The sequence below is a fragment of the Passer montanus genome, unplaced genomic scaffold (genome assembly GCF_014805655.1).
Source record: "Passer montanus isolate IOZ18808 unplaced genomic scaffold, ASM1480565v1 scaffold5, whole genome shotgun sequence".
Lineage (NCBI taxonomy): Eukaryota > Metazoa > Chordata > Aves > Passeriformes > Passeridae > Passer > Passer montanus.
In genome coordinates this window covers 15,932,621-15,953,596 of record NW_024369929.1, presented here as the reverse complement: position 1 = coordinate 15,953,596, position 20,976 = coordinate 15,932,621, and the positions used below count along the sequence as shown (strand labels likewise).

The 20,976-nt window shown below is 38.7% G+C and overlaps 1 protein-coding gene across 7 annotated transcripts in view; it reads left to right on the top strand.

Moving 5' to 3' along the window:
• DENND4A (DENN domain containing 4A) overlaps nucleotides 1-20,976 on the top strand; it is a 49,324-nt gene that overhangs the window by 21,827 nt on the left and 6,521 nt on the right. For all 7 annotated transcript variants that reach the window (XM_039722794.1, XM_039722795.1, XM_039722796.1 and 4 more), the window contains 19 exons: nucleotides 1,519-1,577; nucleotides 2,215-2,359; nucleotides 2,914-3,089; nucleotides 3,558-3,658; nucleotides 5,231-5,449; nucleotides 5,690-5,835; nucleotides 8,944-9,077; nucleotides 9,926-10,061; nucleotides 10,601-10,807; nucleotides 10,904-11,032; nucleotides 11,301-11,445; nucleotides 13,335-13,454; nucleotides 14,897-15,037; nucleotides 15,919-17,006; nucleotides 17,786-17,996; nucleotides 18,762-18,856; nucleotides 19,650-19,825; nucleotides 19,948-20,094; nucleotides 20,540-20,750. In XM_039722794.1, the coding sequence (XP_039578728.1) occupies nucleotides 1,519-1,577; nucleotides 2,215-2,359; nucleotides 2,914-3,089; nucleotides 3,558-3,658; nucleotides 5,231-5,449; nucleotides 5,690-5,835; nucleotides 8,944-9,077; nucleotides 9,926-10,061; nucleotides 10,601-10,807; nucleotides 10,904-11,032; nucleotides 11,301-11,445; nucleotides 13,335-13,454; nucleotides 14,897-15,037; nucleotides 15,919-17,006; nucleotides 17,786-17,996; nucleotides 18,762-18,856; nucleotides 19,650-19,825; nucleotides 19,948-20,094; nucleotides 20,540-20,750 (3,786 nt within the window). The remainder of the gene's footprint in view (nucleotides 1-1,518; nucleotides 1,578-2,214; nucleotides 2,360-2,913; nucleotides 3,090-3,557; nucleotides 3,659-5,230; nucleotides 5,450-5,689; nucleotides 5,836-8,943; nucleotides 9,078-9,925; nucleotides 10,062-10,600; nucleotides 10,808-10,903; nucleotides 11,033-11,300; nucleotides 11,446-13,334; nucleotides 13,455-14,896; nucleotides 15,038-15,918; nucleotides 17,007-17,785; nucleotides 17,997-18,761; nucleotides 18,857-19,649; nucleotides 19,826-19,947; nucleotides 20,095-20,539; nucleotides 20,751-20,976) is intronic.

Here is a 20,976-nt window from a genome sequence, read left to right as displayed (position 1 = left end):
TGAAGCCTGTTAATGGAAAATGTGGTAGTCTTTTGCTAAGCAATTAAACTTCTAAGCCTCAAAGAGATGATAGCCATTAGTAAAACACTATGGAATGTTCCCATTTGCCAGCTTCCAGCTGCCAGTGTTGATGGGTTCCTTCTGACCTGGGATGTGCTGGACTCTGTGTCCTGCATCCCCTCGTTGCACAGAGGTTGCTGTGCTAATGTATCACAACCTGCAGACTTCAAGAGCATGTGGAGTAATGTTTCTCCCTCTGGGAAGGGGAGTAATAAGTGCCCCTTCTGCCTGAGGGAGGTGTGGCCCTTGAATAGATGCTTAATTGTGTTTGTGTGCCTTTGCTGAAGCACAGAAGTCAGAGGACGTCAGGCTGATGCTTCCTTTCAGAGGGTGGTTTATGAAGGTTTGCCTCAGGCTGGAAAAATGAGCCCTCTGAATTCTTCCACTGCACCAGCTAATGGTGCTGGTGCTCCCAAGGTGACTTACTTGACAAATGCAGCCTGTGGTGTGGCCATCCACATCTGTCAGGGAAGTGGGATGTGCAGGGAAACAGCATTGCAGACTCTCCTTAATTCCCTGTGCTTGGTGGCTCTCCAGGCACAGCACTGGGTGACTTTGAGCTTCTAAGTCATCAGTCTTGTCTTCTGGCTTCTATTACCTGGTCACCTGCAGTGGGTCTAAGGTGAAACACACTCAAACCTGAAATGTTACTAAAAATGGGCTGCACTTGCAGCTCAGTTGTACAAGTTGCTGTGGCTGAGTTATTACTGCTTGTAAACAACAGAAAATCAGGAGGATTAAACCAGCTGGTATCTTGTTACCCTGGGTCTGCCAGGGCTGGAAACATCAGCTGGGCTGTGAGAAACTGATTGTCTGTTGCTATTCTTGTACTTACCTGAGTCTTCCTGTTCGTGCTGAATGATTTGCTTGATGCCATGTCACCGTAAGAAAGAAATGTGATTTAGTAGGATCTTCTTGCTTCTTCAACTAATGCACATTTTAAAGATTCTATCAGAGCTGAGCAGTTTCTGCCAGCCAAGAGCCTAATTCTCAGATGTCTTCTGAAGAAAATATAGCTTTACATTATGACCTGCCATCTCTCTTCTTTATGAATTTTTATCCCTTTTTACCCCTAAATCCAGAAAGAATTCCCCCAAGCTGCTGAAAGCTGTGTATGAAATATGGGTTCTCACAGCCCTTAAAGTACAGAAGGCTTCATTTTTCAGCAGCTGATATATTCAAATTTTTGCAGCATTAGTTAGTTTAAAGTCTTCTTTATGAATATGCAATGTATTCAGTTCTGGCCAAGAAAGGAAGATCATGCTTTGCCCAGTTTTTACTAAAAGATCCTGATGCATATGATTGCACAGCACTTCTTAGAGTGGTACACTGCTGGGGTATACAAGATTCAGCTTAATTTGAATTATTTGTAAGTGCTCTTTGTTATAGTTGTGTAACTTCTGATAAATATTTCCAAAGTTCAGAATAAAAATAATATATTTTAAAATCTTTTCCCAGCTATCTCCACATGATAACTTGATTCTTAGCCAGCCTGTGTCATCACCACTCCCACTAAGGCAAGTAGCAGTATCTTGTTAATTGTGAGATGTATTCTCACTTGTGTTATGGAAAAGATTTGCTATTTTGAGTTGCAGTTGTGTAAATTAACTCACCTTGTCTGGTGCCTTTGGAAGCTGGTGGATCTGAAGTTTATTTATTATTATGTGATTAGACCTGCACCCTGACAAGGATACACAATTAATAATGTATTTGGGGGGGTTTAAAATCATTGTAGTGGTTCTTGAGGAAGAATATATATTATTAGATCCCCTTTCTAGGAGTTCATCCCTGGGCTCCCAAGATAGTTCAGTTTTGTTTTGGAAGGGAGTTGAAGGAGTTCTATTCCTGTCTTGACTTCCATGTCTCAGTGCAGGAGACTGATTAAAGAAACACATGTTGTCTCCTGTAAATGGCTTCTCAGAAAAATTGTCATGCCTGCATCCTGAAAATAGTCTAGACTGTGTCAAGTCTCAAGGAATCATGGTTACTGTTGGGAAATAATCATTCCTCACAGGACAGTGAAGTGTGCCAAGTATTCTACCAAGTAATCTCCTCTAAAAGAAAGATTTGCAGATTTCCATTTATTTTATTATCAAACATTTCTTTTTTTTACTGTCCCTTGTAACTCACCGGTGTGTTTATGTCCTGTAACAGTGGTGGCAAGTTTTCTACACTACTTCAGAATTTAGGACCTGAAAATGCAGTAACTCTGTTGGTGTTTGCTGTGACAGAACATAAAATCCTTATCCACTCATTGCGACCTTCTGTCCTCACAAGTGTGACAGAGGCATTGGTCTCTGTAAGTACCAGCTTTTAGTCATACCCCTGTAAAAGGACAGAAAGAATGTTCCTGAGATAAAATCTAGATTTAGTATTAGTGCTGTTAAACTTAAAGGTTGCTTAAAAAAAAGAATTAAAATAAAAATCACTAGAGAAAAAAAGTACTATTGTAAAGATATCCTATGAAGATAGGCAATAAATTGTTGAATTTTGTGTAGTAAATATTGTATATAAATGTTTGATCATCACAGTGCATTAAATAAGAGTTCATGATTTTCCCAACTAGCACTGTATCTATTCCTATGGAATTTTAACTGCATGATTTTCCCTGCCTGTCATCACTAAGCATTGTTTGCTGCCTCTATGTGGAATCTGTGATTCTGAAGAGTTTTTTCCTACAAATTGGATTTTAGACAAATTAGTGCAGTTTCTAAATAATAATTACATCTAGATTCTCAGTAATGGCAATCTGCCATGTTAAATAATTTTGAAGTTAGTGAAATGTGGTTTATTCCTGCACAGGCTGTACTGCACATGTTTAACCTGTGTTTTTGTCTCTGCATGTTTTCCTAGATGATATTTCCCTTCCACTGGCCTTGCCCATATATTCCTCTGTGTCCCTTGGCACTGGCAGATGTGCTGAGTGCCCCGTGCCCATTCATAGTGGGAATTGATTCCAGATACTTTGATCTCTATGACCCCCCACCTGATGTCAGCTGTGTTGACCTGGATACCAACACAATTTCTCAGTAAGTTTTCATCAACAGTTTTTCTTCTCTGTTAATTTTTTTCTGCTTCCTCTTTTCAAAAGCAAAAACTGGCTTTTATGGCAAAACTTGGAGAGGTATTTTAGTTTTTCTTTCAATTTCTTTTCCTTCTGTCCATGCCAGTTTAAGTAATTAGAGCTCAGACCATGGCATGAGTGGTGGTTGCTGGTGCAGTAACAGGTGTTTGGTACCATTAATCCATCTCTGGTGAGTTGTAACTGGATTGATTTCAGTGCTGAAGAGTGTGGCAGTGTAATCATCACCCTGAAATATGGGCCACTGGTTGGATAGCTCTGGTCAGATCTTCACACAGTAAATCAAATTGGGCTTTGTTAGTTGGTTTGCAATCCTTCTCAGTCCAGTTTTAATGGAGTGAAAATTCCTCTGGTGTGATGGAACAATCTCTGAACACATTCAGTAAATGCTTTTTTTTTTTTCTTTCCTTTCCAGAACTGGAGACAAGAAAACTATTGCATGGAAGATCCTACCAAAGAAACCTTGTAAAAATCTGATGAACACTTTGAATACTTTATATCAGCAACTGGCAGAATGTGAGTGGGAAAGAACATAGTAAGCTTTACACTGGGCACAGTGTGCCACAAGAACAGATAAATGTAGCTAATTAAATATGTTCCAAAGTTATCAGTTCCACTAGACATTTATTTTTACAGAATGGGAGAATCTGTGCTCTAAATCCAGAGATTAGAAACTATGGGGGAGATTCTGGGACAGAGGAGACTTCACATATATATGAAGACAGTACTTAATAGAGATCCCTTCCTATTAATGTTAGCTTCATTAAAAAGAAAAAAAACCCCAAGATTTTCTAAGAGAAGGGAATAGGAAAGCAATGCAAAGAGTAGGCCAGGACTTTATAAAGACCTTGTTTTCTTTTCATCCTCAAAGTTTGCTGATGTCTTGGCAATTGAAAGTTGAATAACTTTGACACTCAAGCTTATAGTACCTCACCTGAAAATTTAAGATGGAAATAATAAGTGTTTTTTAGACATTAGGGGTTTAAATGTAAGGCACAATTACTGCACATCTAAGTAAAAAAGTGGTTGTTGATAGAATCCTCAAATATTGCAGAGCAAGGTAGATTGAACCTTGATGTGAGAAAAATGGGTAGGGGTGGTTTTAGTGAAATTCATTATAACAAACCACTTTTTTTAAAGGCTGTTTACACAATCCTGGCTGTTGAGCTCACAAAAATTTGTCTCCTGATTAGAGAAACAGAAGTTTATTGGGATGTGCTGCAAAAAGGAGTGTATAGCTGATGGGTGATAAAAAGCATCTGATGCTTCAAAATTTTGATACATTTTTCTGGAAGGGCTCTTTTAAAAAACATTCTAAACCTTATGTTCTGTATGTAAAAATAGAGTGGTAGTGAACTTAAATCTTATTACAGAGTCAGTTGCTTAAAAATTATATTGAGGTAAGGTTGGCTATAATTATATGATGTGGAATGACAGTGACAAAACCATCCTTTCACTTTCCTGAGACATTATTAGAATGTTACCAAACTGTGTGTGTAGCAGTGAAGTCTCAGCTAGAGTTCTGATGGCTTTAAAATGTTGATACATGTACTTAATTAAAGAGTACAGATTTTGCTGGAGCCTCATTTTGTCTTTAGCAGCATTTTGCAGTGCTGTGTTTCAATGGCTCCACTTTGCCTCTAAGTGGTGATTTTCTGTGTATGTCAGTATTTAATGTGCATTGTCTGCTTTTTAAATGAAGGGCACAATCAAAAAATAATACATCCTATCCATGTGTTTGTCCTGAAAATATGCTTCTGTAATCAGCTCCTGGCTAAATTTTCTCATGGTTTTACAAACAGCTTACTTTGAGGGCTTTTTAAAGCTCTGTCCACACTGGTTCTCTGGTAACTCCTGTGCTGACCAGGCCAGTGCATCCTGCTTTTGCTGTTATCCACAGATACATGAGGTACAGAAGGTCAAGCTGAATCCACTGTCTCATGTCCTGAGTGAATTTGGGTATATTTTAACTTATTTGAAATGTAATGGAGCTCAGTAATCACTGAATCTAGTAAGTTAAAGAGAACATTTTTGACCAATATTGAGAGGGGAAAAAAGTAAAACACTATAATGTTGTTTTGTTTACAGTGCAACAGCGACCAAGAGAAGATGCATTAATGGAGTTGGCAATGAATGATTATGATTTTAATTCTGGGAAGAAATTGCATCTGTTAGATTTGGAGATCCAGGAAGCATTTCTCTGTTTCATGGCTTCAATCCTAAAAGGTTACAGGTCTTACCTCAGGCCAATAACAGAGGCACCCTCTGAAACAGCCACAGATGCAAGTTCTCTCTTTGAACTACAAGGTGAAAAGTTATAAACTTGTTTTATGTTTATTAGTTTATTATTTTTTATTCTCTTTTATCTACAGAATAAAACATTGGCATGTTAGTGTTATAAATGGTGGGGGAAATGGAAGTGCAGACAAAATCGCACAGTAGTGGCAAATATTGCAGGAAGTTTTTGCACACAAGTAGAACAGTGAGTTCTGGTGAGGGCTTTTCCCTTCTGGGCTTTCTGACAATGCTGCTGATTGCACTCTGCAGGGTTCCTGAAGAGCAGAGACCGTTCCCATCAGAAGTTCTACACCCTGATGACCAAAACGCAGATGTTCATTCGCTTCATTGAGGAATGTTCTTTTGTCAGTGACAAGGATGCCAGCCTTGCCTTCTTTGATGACTGTGTGGATAAAGTAAGCAGGTCTTGGTGTGCTTACAGTGTTTAACTTCTGCTGTTCTCTACCTGATCTGCCAGAATGTATTAGAAATGCAAGTTTGTTTTTGCTTTTGCTTTCCTATTTTCTCATCATTGTAGCCTTCCATTTTCCTTTTTTGTTGGGCTGCATTCAATTTTTTGCTTCAAATTCTTCAATGTAAATATAACATCATGAGAACAAATTAGAGGTGCTAATTTTCACTGGTTTGTAACCTTCTGAAATACTGGCTTGTTGTAAGAAGTGCAAGAAGAACTGAACTGAAACCCAGAATCTCGCATTCTTACTTCTATGGATGTTGTAAGAAATTCCACACCTCATTGTCATCTTACTGGCTACCTGTACCACTCTGTTCTGGGACACTGCTGCTTAACAGGATGCAGTTGTCTGGGATTTCCTGGAAAGTAGGTCACCTGCTGTTTGTTCCATGAGAATTAATACTGAAGACTGGTAACTGCTATTTACAGTTCCTGTTTATGACTGGTTTTTTCCATGGAAGTGCAAAAGAGCTAAAAGGAGCTGTTTTGAAAAGAAGTCTGAAAACAGTGAAGTTTGAGAGAAATATAAAAGCATGATGTTTAATGCTCTTTATAGCTTTTGGTAGTCTCAATATTTGAGTAGTAAGTTTTCAAAACTGCTTCCCAGTTCTATAGCATGACTTGCAGGTATTCATGGCTTGTAAATGGAATGAATTACAAACATTTCTGTCATGTTGAGTCAATCCCATAACTGTTAGAAACCCTTCAACACGTAGTGCTTGCTTTGCCATGTGCCAATTTGTGCATGAAACAGGAGCTCTCCTAGACAGAAATAGACTCTAGTGACTGAACTGCTGAGCAGCACTTGGTTTCCTGTGTGCTGCAGTTCAGTTCTTTGGCTGATGTTAAAAAGGATGTTTATTCAGAATGCAATGACTGTGTGTCAGATTCTGTCTGATGCATTTCATTGTATAGAACAGTTTGAGGGTGCTGAAGTTGATGCCCTAAACTAAAGTTATCTTGTCTGGAAACTCAGACAAGATAAGATAAGATAGACCAAACAAGTTGATGCCCTAAACTAAAGTTATCTTGTCTGGGAACTCAGACATCTCTTTCAAAAAAGTCATGCTTAGGTTGCTGATGTCACTGTGAGAATGCACATAATCTGTGGAGCTATTGGAGCTTTCACCTTTTAGAAAAGGTTAAGTAGCCATTTGTACAGCTGAAACAGAGACTTGTCTGTCCTAGTGCCAGGTATTTTGCTACTTGATGCCCTGGACAGCTTCTTTCCACTATAAAAAGTGCTCATGACAGTTCTGTGAGAGCAAATTTTCCAGAATGCACGTACACTTCTCCAACTTCCATTACTGACAGTGAGGATTTTATTCAGGTTTATTAATGGGACAGCTGCTTCTGTGCCAGGGATAGGGGTGGGGAAACTGAGGCACTGGCATTGCAATGATTTTGGAATTTGCCATGGCTTTAGAACTACTTGTGAAACAGGATATTCCCTGACTGAGGGAGCAGGTTTCCATGTGGGATTTCTTTGAACAGTGATATATTTCCCTTATCTCTTTCCTGCTTCTCCTCCCTGATTTCTCCTAATTTCTGATACTGTTCTTACCAGTAACATAGAGTCAAAATGTGGAAGTGTAGCAAGGACTGCTGTACCAACTAGAGCTGTAGCCAAGACCAGATATCAAAATTGAATTGTTCCAGTAAAGCCAATATTTATATTTAATCTTTTATTAGGTGAACCAGTGCCTGACAGGATTTTTGGATGAGAGAGTGAAGTCATTAGTTGAAAGGTGATACAGTGCTTTCTTCTGGGTAGTTACAGACTACTGGCTTGAGACAAATTTTATGTGCTGTGAAATTAGTTATCTATAAAATATCAACTAAGCCCTGTCTGAAATAATTTGTGAGAATAGTTTAAGATGAAGAGTAATCTCTTCTTTATTATTTGGTCCTAGACAGCAGCAGCAGATTGTAATTGATTACCCATTTTGTCAACTGAAAGATACAGTGTAATTGTCTCACACGTTTTCATTTTTCCAGGAATTCAAAAATTACCTCAATTCGACACACATTTAAGCTACTGGCTTTATTATATTTCACTGGTAAAACTTGTAGCTGTGGGATTTTTACATCCTTAGAAGTATTTAAATTGCAAGTAAGGTTTCGTTTACTGCTGCTTCTCAGGAGCCATATGTTCTTGCTACTTGGCTGGTTCAATTTGCTAATGCTTTCCATCTGTCTTATGCAGCAAAATGTGTAATTAAGGACACCTCTTTGTATGTTTATCAAACTTTAAATATTCAAGAATTTTACTGAAACTACTTGATACATTTGCACCTCACTGGAGGAGACAACTGTAGAATATGCTTCTTTTTGTACATTAACTCTCTGTTGCCAAATTCTTAAGGCATAAAAAACATGCATTCTTGGGTTCCACAGGTTGCTTATTCATTTCTTTGAAGTATTCTAGCATTTGGCTGTCATTTGGTTGCCATTTAAACCATTTAAGGTATTTAAATTAGAAAAACAAAGCTGTGCCCATCTCCCTTTAACTTCAGTAAGGTCACACATTTATATTCCATTCTCTTGCAGTGCATGTATCTCTGCAGTCTCTGCAAACTATCAAGACATTAAGTGCTGTGTAAGTGACTGCAGTTGTGGATGGTGCTGGTAGTACCTTCTGTATGCATCACACAATGATAAAGCTTGGTATTGTTTTCAGTGGTTAAAAGAGAGGAAAATACCTTATTTTTATATTAAAAAATAAGTTTCAAGTTACTGCTGCAGTTGGAAACATAGTTCTAGAAATGGTTGTGTTCAGAAGGATTAATCTCTACATACTCCTTAAAATACTTAGCTGAAAACAGGCAATTCAGACTATACCATTAAACACTCATTATTGGGTTGAGTGAAGTTCACAAAACCAATGCAACACTTATTATTGTCACTACAACTTTGCAAGCTGTCCTTTCATTTGAAGTGCTGTTCTTTGAAGCTAATGCAGACTCTGTCCTGTTGATCATACAGCTGTTAACAGCAGAAAATGCAATGCCCCTGGTAACTACTTTTTTCTTTTAACCTCCTCCTCCAGGTAGATATGGACAAAACTGGGGAAACACGACTTATAGAGCTGGATGAGTCCTACAAGAGTGAGCACACAGTTTTCATAACACCCCCTGAGATCCCTCATCTGCCAAATGGGGAAGAGCACCCTCTGCAATACAGGTAGCCTAAGAACACAGCAGGATGCCAGCCAAAATCCTAACAGCTGCCCTTGTAGAGTTGAATTGCTAGGTTCTTGTGAGAGTCAGGAAGTACAGATTTTTCCTCATGTTGCTCAAGAAAAAGGTGTGTGTGAAATGGCTGTTGTGCCAGTTCTTTAGGAGTTTTAATTTTGTGTGTGTACACACAGAAACAATAATACTTAATAAAGCTGGTAGTGATCCCATTACATTGTGCTGCCTGTTGACACCTTTTAAGCTTAAAGTTAAGTGGACCCAGTCTGTTGTCCTACTGCTGTTACTGATAGTGATACAAACTGCAGATGCTCTTTGGAACGAGAGAGTACATGTCAAAGAATCTCTGAAAGCTAGTGGTACTAATTTAGTAATGATGTCAGATGAGTTTGTTGGTTTCTTCATTAATTCTGAGAAATATTTCCATATCTAATCTGATTTAATCCTTTGGATAGTTTGATATTGTTCCTATTGATTTTCATAAGCCTCGGTCATGTGATGCTCACTGGGGACTAAGCCACACAGATTATTTTATTTTATTAACTAGAATCAATAGTAATGCATTTGACACATTAATTAAAGAAAATGTTATGACAGTAAATACATTTATCAGTTTAAGTTGCTAACCTGAATAACAGGTTGAGTCTGTTTGTGCAGGCATATGAACCCATGCTGAGGGATTAGTGAACCACTTTGTCAGTGATGTTGTTCAGGGTTTACTTTTGTGTTTATTTCCTGGGAAGCCTCTGGTGCAAGTGTGTAGTTGGTTTCCTTTGCTATTATGTGAAGTGTTTGCTTTGGAGCTGACTTACCAGAATTGACACATTTCTCTTACAGCTATAATGGATTTCCAGTCTTAAAGCTAGAATTGTTTGAACGACCTGAAGGATTTCTCAAAGCACCAAATAACAAACTGTCCTCAAAAGCCAGTAGCCCCAACAGCCCATCACCAATGTTCAGAAGAACTAAACAGGTACTTGCTGGTGTTCTTGGAGTGTGAGGTGCTTTGGAAGGGGACAACTTGAGTTTGGCTGTAAAGCCTGACTGGCAGTGCCTGCAGCCTGATGGTTCTTCAGTTCTTCCCTGATCTGGTGACTGTAGGGTCACTGTTAATTGTTCTTTGGATGTGCTTCTTGCCTGCACCATACAAAGGCCCCTGTACAGGTTTCTTGCTGTGCTCTTCCCCTCCCTTACCCTTTCTTCACACTGTTCTCCATTAATTTTCCATGTCCACTTCTTGATTGCTTTTCACTGCCCTGGACTTTGAGAGACTCTAACTTCCAAAGTAACAGAGATCAGAGATTTAGAGAAATTCAAGGGTTTAGCAGTGGAATATTGCACAGTGACTGTTTTTGTTGTCACTCTCACTGCTTTCATATTCCTTTCCACTATATTATATTGTTAATATTACTGTTGCAGTTTCCATAGATATAATGGTACATCTTCAGTTTTTAACATGTAGTTTTGTGTGATGTACACATAAACACGCACAAATAATCTGTTTCTTTACAGGAAATTAAATCTGCCCACAAAATTGCAAAGAAGTACTCCTCCATCCCCCAGATGTGGTCCAGGTGTTTGCTCCGTCACTGCTACGGCCTTTGGTTCATCTGCCTCCCTGCCTATGTGAAAGTCTGCCACTCCAAAGTCAGGGCTCTGAGAACCGCCTACGACGTGCTGCAGAAAATGCACACCAAGAAAATAGACCCACCTGACGAGGTAAAGCAGCCCCAGCTCCAGAAGGAGCCCGTGGGGTTGTGGGGAGGGCCAGGCGTGCTGGGGGCCCAGGGCTCACACCCAGGTGTGTGCTTGCAGGTGTGCTACAGGGTGCTCATGCAGCTGTGCGGGCAGTACGGGCAGCCCGTGCTGGCGGTGCGCGTGCTCTTCGAGATGCAGAAGGCTGGCATCGACCCCAACGCCATCACCTATGGCTACTACAACAAGGTGTGTTTTAAAGGGGGTGGGGGCACAAAAATGCATTCTGATCCGGGCAAATAGAAGGGAGAAAAATAACAACGGTTCTCCGGTGGGATTCTGTCATTTCTTGTAAGTTGGAGAAACACAAGACAGAATCATGTTGTGGGTTTTGGTTTTGTGGGTTTAGAAATCTGATGTGTTACTGCCAATGTAACTCAGTCTGAAATTTCAGCTACTGTTTTCACACCTCGCTGTTCCTGAAGATGACTGCTTGGTTTTGATATTTCCAAAATAGGCTGTTTTGGAAAGCACCTGGCCTTCAAGCAATCGAGGTGGCTATTTCCTCTGGATGAAAATACGAAATGTTGTCTTAGGAATAGCACAGTTTAAAAAAGCATTGAAAAAGCTACCAGCAAGCACTGCACATACATCTGTTCCTGGTACAGTATTCACATCCTTCTGGTTTTTTTTATTTTCATGCTGATGGGAAAGTTTATTTCAAAAAATCTTTCTTTTGTGAGTTGGATAAAACTGTTTTAGAGAAAAAAATGCAATAGTTCCTACATAATTTTCAAAAAGCAGTCTCCTTTGCCTTTGAATGTGAAATAGTCTGATATTCACTTATTATATCAGCTATTTGAGATAGAGACAAAATATGAAACTGAAATTGGTTATAGTTATCCTAGTTCATCAAATAACTAGTCTTATAATTGGCAGAAAGTTTTGTCCAGCCTTGTCTTTTTTAATTTCCCCATTTTTTTTTATTGTTAGCTGAGAGGCAACTAGAACTAATCCTTGAGTTTGCAGTACTGGTTGCTGGTTCTGCATAACACCTGCAATGATCATGTTTGTTTTTATCTAGAATAGAAGTAGAATATGTGAGGCTGTAAATTTTGGGGGTTCTTTCCTTTTTTTTGCAGTGAAAACTTAGATAATGTGAATATCAAATGGTCATATGGCCATGCCTGTAACTGATATTTGTTAAAGGTACTACTTTCCATGGTATTTATAACTTCCTGGTAGTAAAGCACAGTAGTACATTGTAAAGTAGCAGCAATGCAGTTTAGTTTAGGGTAGGCTGACCTTGGAATACCTTTACAACATACTTTTATAAATGTATGTGGGTCATCTGACTCAGCTTTCAAAGTCCTTCCATCCAGGGCTGCTCTGTGATTCCAAATGTGTACAGATAAATCTTTGCCCTGACAAACACAACATATATGATAGCCTTATGGCCAGATTATTTCTCTGGACCCCAGAGACTCCAGTCCTATTTCTGGTTCTATCATTAACCTTATGGATGGCCTTGAACAATTTTGCTTTATTTCTGCCTGTTCTTCATGGAGCTGAGCTTCCTGATAAACCACTTCATTGAAAGCCAGCCATGCAAAGCACTGTACAAGAGCTTAGCAATGTTGGTTGCAACTCAGACTATATAAACCAAGGAAGTGTAAATAATTCTTAATTAAATAACTGTCACTTATATATTTAATAGCATTTGCTTTTGACATCATCTCCTTTTTCAAGATTACTTTGCATGAAACCTCACAGCGGGAATGTGTGCTGACTCCTCAGGAAATCCAAAATCTCTCCCATAAATTTCAGAATATTTTCTTATCTTTACCATAGCAACAAGGTTTTTACCCTGTCTGTAGCCAATCAGTGCAGCCTCTTCAGGGAAAAGGGGGAAAGAAACTTTTAATTATGTTGGACCCTCTTGATCCTGGAGAGACCATATTAATTACACTGGGCTGTGTTTTGGCTTGAGAATGACCAGATAAGTGGCTTGAATGTTTGCAGGGGGTTTGGGGTTGATGTTGGTTATTTTCATTTTAATCTTATTTTTGCAGACAAACTCATGTTTGCCACTGCGTTGTTTAAATCTTTTTACTTTCTAGAGTAAAACCATGTGAATCACATGCATTAACATTTCTGTTAACATTAATGTTTCTGAGAAACACTGTACACTAAAATGAATCCAAGTTTAGATGCCTCTTGGAGTTCTTGAAAAGGTGTTACCTTTTGATCAAATAAAGCAGGCAACAGAATTAAAGTCAAGCAGTGCTTTAGTTCAGTATTTGAAAATAAATGTTGCCCATTACCCCATTTAATTTCATCCTCTAAAGCATCTCTTCAGTGTTTATACTATAATAAGCCAATCCTTCTTCTCTTTTTTTTTTAATTTGGTGGTAAAATGTTCACTGTTAATTGGAATGTTCTTGATAAGAGTCCTTTGAATTACTGGTTGTATTCAATTTATTCCCCTGAACAATGTCACACTATTAAATGCCATAACTGTCTTTATTCTGATGTTGCCCTGCACTGATAGGGGGACATTCAGACACTGCCAATAACACATCCCTCAAAGAAGAAGCCAAGCAAGGGAAAACTTGTCTTCAAGACATCCAAGAACAAAAGGAGGACAAGAGAGAGAGTGACTCCAGTTCTCGTACGTATCTTGTGAATGCAGATATCTGGTTCAGTGGGGATAAATAAGGATTGCAGCAAAAGCTAAGTGGGACAGCTGATTCCTCACAGTGAGTGAGTGTGATAATGCCAGTTTATGCCACTGCCTAAAGTTCTTTCTCTGAGTATAATTTTCTGGATGTCTAATGGTTTCACTTGGAAAATTACAGTTCTTTTTTCTCTCCTGTTTCAAATAAGTGATAATGGGAGCATAAAGGCTTAATGATAATTATAGCCTAATGTTTTTGTCTTTTAAAAAAATGAAATTGCCTCATAGGCATAATCTACAGAAAAGCATTTTCTACCAGTCTGGTTTCTTTATAAATCCTGTAATAGGAGAGCAGCTGAAATTTTGCAAATCTGAGAAGTCTAAATTACCCAGCTACTTGGAATTCTCAAAGTTTGGGAGATGTATCAGAATTTCTTCAGGTTTTGCATCTGCTGCTCTTGTTTCCTTCAAGTGCAGTTGAGCAGCATCAACTTCATGCAAGTACACGGAAGATCAGGTTGTGTAGTAAAATTGTATAAGCACTACAGATTCCCATGTATATTCATGGACAATACCCTTCTTAGTAAATATTCCCCTAATAATATAATTGTTTAAATTTTACAGTGGGCTTTCTCCTACTGTTTGGGTTAACTATCCCATTATCAAGTGATATAAAAGTCTGAGGAAATATGGAATTAGAGATGTTGTTTTGGTGTTTTCACCACAATCTTCCTTGCAGAACTAGTATTTTTTCTTCAGTTTCCTTGAAAAGTTGTCCTACATATGATCATGAGAACATATATGTTAGAGTAGAGACAAGTTGTTTAAGTTTAATAAAGCTTTTGAGGATACAGAAAATGAATTCTTCCTAATTATTACTTTTGGCCATAATTAAGAAAAATGTAGCTCTCTGTAATAATATGATGTGCTAAGACATTTTTCAGTTTTGAAAACAGCTTGATTAATATTGAAGTTGTCTGAAATCCTTTAGAGAAGTAATTCCTTATTTTGAGTAGTCACCTGCAATGGAATTTTTGTTTCATATCTAAAAGAGTTTAATATAGATATTCACATTTACTTCATTTCTCCTGTGTAGTCCTGGGGGAAATGAGATCTTGTGTTGAAACTGAGCTCTTGCAAAGGCAGGAGAAAAATACTCTTACACCTCTTCTATGCAAGTGAGCAAGGGTGGTCTTAATCTTTACAACCACCAGATATTTTGGAATGATTTTTGGGCTCTGTATAGTGAAGCTTATGGAACTTGTAGCTTTTGGAGCATTCCAGAAGTAATGCTGGGAGTTAAATTCCCAGGCCTGTGCCTCATGGATGCAACAAGGTGCCACTCAATCCTGTGTGAGGTGTCCAGTAGGTGATGGGGACTTGTGATTTAAGGGGTGTTCCTTGAATTCTGCAAAACTGTCCTTTTCTGTCTGCAGTGTCTGAAGTGGAGAGCACAAAAGGGAGTGGGGACTGCCTGCCCAAACTGAATTACCAGAACTCCAGCAATGACAAAGCCACTTCCAGCATCGTGCGGCTCAACGGCACCATTGACAGCACCGTGGCAGAGGGGAGCAGGGGTGAGTGCAGGAAAACACACATATTATCTAATTTGTTACTGATGAGCTCTGAGGGGTGCTCCTAAGTTCTGTTCTCCACTAAACTTGCAGTATTTTACTGCTGTGGTAGCAGTGGCTGATGAAAAGTGGGGGAGGGAGTCAAGGTTGGAGTCAGCATATGCTGTGTCAGGAAAATTCATGGGAATATTCTGCACTTCCAGATTTTTTTCTTGTTTGTTCTGGTTTTTTGCTGTAGTTAACATCTGCCTACAAAACACTAAAACCTTGGGTTTTTTCTTATAATCTCCAGCAAGTAATTAATTCCTTCAGGATGGACAAAGGGTTTCTGTGCAGTAAAATTAAAAAGACACTTTCAGACATTTTCATGAGTCTTTAGTAATGTCAGTTCTGGTTATTATAATACTGTCAGCTATGCTTGAAATATTGTAATGTACTTTAAAGTCTGCATCTTTATGCTCTGGCAAAACAATGGAGATTTCTCTGACAATAATTCCTTTTCTTGGCTCTGTTTCTAAAGCATTAAGTTAGAAAGTGATGCTTTTTTTTTGCAATTTCCTTGATACCTGTGCCATCCTTAGCTTTCAAACCTTGTAGTAATGTCCCCAAAAGAGGGAAGTAAATACAACTGAGACTTGATGATGTCTCTCAAAATGCTCTTTAGGTTGTATGATTTTATTCCCTTTTAAGTGTTTTATTGTCTGTCCCTTCCTAAAAGTTATGACCATGGTCAGCTCAGTATTTCAACCTGTAGCACAACACAGTGAATTCCATCTCTGTGTTGTAAAATGTTGGAAAGATGAGACAAATTTGCATTCTTCTGTACTTCATTCAGTTGTCTTGTACGGCAACAAATAAAGCACCTTGTCCCATTTGTTTTTCAGAGAGCTCTGTAGGATTGCTGTTTACGTCATCTTTTGAGGATGCCAATGAAGCAGAAGTTATAAAAAGTAAATCCTTAAGAAAGAGACATAAAAGTGCAGTGGAAGCTGACTTGAGGGAGATGCCGTGGGAGAGCAGGAACAGGAACCTGAGTGGAGATGGCTTAGTGGGACTCATGATAAACAGAATCAATCAGGAAGCAAACCCTGGAGAAATGGTTGAAAAACTGGGAGCTGATGCCAAAATTCTATCTAGTGCATTACAGAAAAGCATAAGGCCAAAAACTCTTAATATCAGATCTTCCTCTTTAGAGTCTAAGAGAGAAAGCCTGGAGAAAGAATCCAGCGATGAGGATGCAGCCTTTGATTGCAGTTTTACAGATAAAACTGAGTCTCCTGTTATCTTTGATCTGGAAGACCTGGATGGAGAACCTGAAACACCTACAGCAGTGAAAACTTCCAGTGAAAAATCTAAAAAATTACAAAGAAAGAGCAGCTTTCCAGTGAAGCCAGTTGAAAAAACAGATGTTGAAACTGGATTTGATCCATTGTCTCTGCTGGTTGCTGAGACAGAGCAGCAGAAAGAGGAGGAGGAGGATGATGATGACAGAAGTGTCTCTACTCCATCTGCAAGAAGAGATTTAGCTGAAGAAATAGTCATGTACATGAACAACATGAGCAGCCCTTTGTCCAGTCGTGCCCCAAGCATTGAGCTGCAAAAACCCTTTGATGACAGAAATGCAAACAAAAGGAGCCCAACCATTATCCAGCCTTGTAGGAGGTCCAGCCTTCCCCCAAACTCCCCAAGGCCACCCAGTCTTACCAAATCCAAGAGTTACCACGCAAAACATGAAGAAAGGCCAAGGGACAGGCTTTGGTCTTCCCCAGCTTATTCCCCAAACAGCCCAGCCAAGGAGCAGGACACAACCAGTGCATTGACACTTGTGTCATCACCATCGTTCAACTTGGACACGCTGCTGACTCCCAAGTTTGATGTTCTGAAAAGCAGCATGTTCTCTGCAGGAAAAGGGGTTGCAGAGAAAGCAAGCAAGTGGTACTCCAAATTTGCAATGTATGCTGCATCTGCAAAGGTAAGTTTTTATTAAGAACTTAGAAATTACAGAAAAAACTTTGTAAAGGTTTAATTACTGACTCACATGTGATGAATCCCTTGCATGACATATGTCATTGTAGACTGTGTATGTTAAGTTGTTTTAATGATGTTTGATATACCAAAACCCTAATTTTAATATCCTGAATAAAATTTTAGTCTAGCTTGGATTCTGAGTATATTTAATGGGAGAACATAAGTGTGTTGACAGAACAAAGACTGCTCTGGCATCCCTTTTTAACCTAAAGAAGAAACACTTAAATAAACAAATACTGGTTTGAAATCTTTGTTTTTATGGGTAAGGGGAAATCTGGTTGTATTGGTTGCCAAAATAGTTTAAAGCTAGTTTTGATCTGAGGTCATTTGTTAAAATGTTGTTTGCTGCTACCAATTCAAACCAAAACTACTTTTGTTCCCAGTCTTTGGGAATGGAGAGAGATACTTGCTTTGTCCATCCTAATGTAGTCCTCCAACTGCTGATAATTCTTGTAGCAATGGGGTAAAAAAGTTATAGGATTAAAATCATTATGATTTCACTTAATTATTTTTGTAAGGAGTATCTTTGAAAAAGAATCCTGGTGTAGCTATTTAACCTAGAGTGGAACTTGCCTTGTCTTGCATCAGTTCTGAACACAGGTCTGTGATCCTCCAAGGAGGGAGGGTCATGCCTGGAATTTACTGGGACAAAGAAGGCTGCCCCTTTTTTTTGGGAAATATTTTTGCTTTCCTTTCATTTCTCACTGGAACTTCCTTTCTCAGGATCAAAATTCAGACCGAGCAAGTGTTTCATCTCTTGGAGCTCTGGACTCAGAATCTACTTCTCTCACTGATGAAGATGTCTGCAATGATTTTGAAAGTGCTTCTCCTCAGGAGAACACCACATCAGAAATTAAGGGAATTAGCATCAGCAAGACAAGCCTGGAAAGCTCAGCTTCCCATGATAGCTCAGCTAAGCAGTTTGATCAATGTGGTAAGAGTCAGCTTTTGCATGGCATTCATCAGTCTGAACAAAAACATTCCAGTTTTAAAAGTTGTTCTTTCATAATTCTCAGTTTAGGAACATCCTAGTCATTAGTCCTTTTTGTGGAAGAAGTAAATTTTTTCTTTCACTACCTGAAAACTCTTACTCAAATGGGAAACCCTTTGAGTCCTTGAGTATTCATATAAACACCTTAATTATGTAAGTTGTACAGCTCCAGAAAACATGCATAAAAGCATTATCATGGTAACTTTACTGGTCTGGTTCTATTTTCTAAAAGTAGTAAAAATACTTGTTAAAAATCTGTTACAATTTTCTAGAAGCCACTGTTGAAGCTGATTATCAGACAGAGTGTAGATTTTTTTTTTGTAATCTGTGCTGGATAATTGATCATGACTGTTGTATCATTTTCTGATGTCATTTGGGGTACAAACAGCACCTCTAGTCCTTCCCTAGTTTTTGTCCACACAGAAGGTGTGGCTATGAATGACTAAAATTTGTTTCCAAGCTACCAACTGTTGTTAACAAAGAAAAGTGAACATATGGAAATAGTTTGTTGGTAGCTTTTATTTTTTGCCTTGGTTGGTGCTGGGCAGATGGCAGCCTCACACTCCACAGTTCTGTACCCGTGTGTATCATTTGTTGCATCTTCCATCACACATTTTATTATAACTGCAGCATTGTTTGAGCAGAAGAACAGGGTGCTAAAAATGCATCTTCTGAATAACTGGTGCTTTGGGTTTCTTCTGTTAACAGGTTCTCTTTCCAAGTTCCCTTTACCTGACAAATCAGAGCTGGTGTCTTCCTGCAGCACCAGCAGTACCAGCGTGTTCCAGAACTACGCCATGGAGGTACAGGATGATTTACTGCTTTAATTGATGGACTTGGAGCATGTGTCTTTAAATATGAATATTATCTGTATCTCTGGTGAAGTTCAAAGCTTCAAACTAAAACACTGAAAGACAGATGGATATTTCTGTCACAAAGTAGATCTAATTTCAAATCCTGCTCTAGAAAGGTCTTTATTTCAGTCCTATCTTGTGGTCCTTTAAGCTTTAGTTTTCAAGAGTTTGCTATTGGATGCAATTGAATTCAGGCATCTAAATCCCTTGTGGAGATAAATTTGTTCAAAGTGAAAATACCAAGTCTGAAGTAGCACTGGATATCTAAAGACAGAGAAGAGAGGAGTGCCTGTTTCTTGGTGTAACTTCTAGTAAGATCACTTTTCTCTGTTTGGCTGGTTTGGGTGGCTCTTCATTATCTTCTTTGCTTCCCCCCATCTCCACTGGATTTAGGTTAATGACTGTTCATTTGCATCCTTTTTTTCCCATTTCTATAATACTGATAGTCACTACAAAAGTGTGTTTAAATTCTAATCATAATTTATGTAGCTGCATAAATATTCCTTTAATTTTATGCTTGCAGATTACAGATAACATGTTATTGTTAATAGAAATATTATTAAACAGCTGGTTGATTTTAATCTGAGAAGCAATAAGAGGATGAACTTGTATGCAAGTGGGAGGAATATTCATCAAAGGGCAAAGATTTTGGCTGTAGTTTAAAGTGCCTTGTGACACAAAAGTAGCTTTGGGGACTTGTTCTAGTGCAAGATAACTTGTTATCTGTTCCTGCCCTGTGCAGGTCCTCATCTCGAGCTGTTCTCGGTGTCGGACTTGTGACTGTTTGGTTCATGATGAAGAAATCATGGCAGGCTGGACAGCAGATGATTCAAATCTCAATACCACGTGTCCCTTCTGTGGCAATTTATTTCTGCCTTTTTTAAGCATAGAAATCCGAGATCTTCGGCGGCCTGGACGGTAATAACAATAATTGAATTTTCCTCAATTTTAACTGCTCATATTGGGAAATGTTTTTTGTTTGGGATTCAGGTTTTTGGGGGCCTTTTTTAGTTGATGCTAAGCTTTTGCTTTCCCTGCAGGTATTTTCTGAAGTCCAGCCCTTCTACAGAAAATATGCAGTTCCCATCCCTTTTCTCCAGTCAGAGTGGGAAGTCCTGTAACAACACAGCCACAGTTGGCCTCACTACATCCCTGATGTCTGTCCAAGAGGATATCAATTCCAACAGGTAAACATGCATTTCTGCCTAGAAATTCCTCAGCTTCTGTGCATATGTGTGCATTTTAGTCAACTGAAATAAATTTATGTTCTTTGAAAAGGAGAGATGATTTGAGTGAGGATTTCTGTGCTGCTTCTTCCTTATCTCTCAGCTGGCCAGATCATGCTTTCTCTGCCTGATATGCGCCATTTCAGCCATAATATAAAAATTCATGTTGGTATTTGTAATTCTGCAAGTTTCATGAACTCTTTTGTGGATGTTGGTGTTCATCATCAGTGCAAGGGGGAATAAAACTTGCAGTGTAACATGAATGAGTGTGGTGACTGACAAGGCAGAATTCAAGCTGTCAGGTCCATTATTTCCAGTTTATTTCTGTCTGTCTGTGTACATGTTGGAGCACTCAGAATAAAACAAAGAGCTGAGATTCTTTTTTCTTTTTTTTCTTCTCCTCTAGCAAATCTAAGCAACATGACAATGTTTATGCCAGAAGTATCCAGATCCCCTCAGGAAGAAGACAAAATGCCTCTGGGTCAGAATGTACAAGTCACCCTGTAGCAAGGAGCATCAGTACTTTTGGTCCTTTGGAAGAAGACGAGAAGGAAAACCAGAAGATCAGCCATATCATTCCTACTGGTAGCCTGCCTGCTACTTTGCAAGGACCAACAGTGTGTAGTTTTTCTACCTTAAAAGTCATTTTTTCATGTTTGCCATAGATTAGACATGTGTAACAGCATTAACCTTCCTAAATTACAGTAAATGCTAGGTTGTATTATTTAAACTAATGCTAGTTGTAGCTTTTAGATGTTGGTGTGTGTCATAGGGAGCAAAAGCATTTATAATACCTTGTAAAGACAGTTGCATTCATTACATTAGTTACAATTAATGGCATTT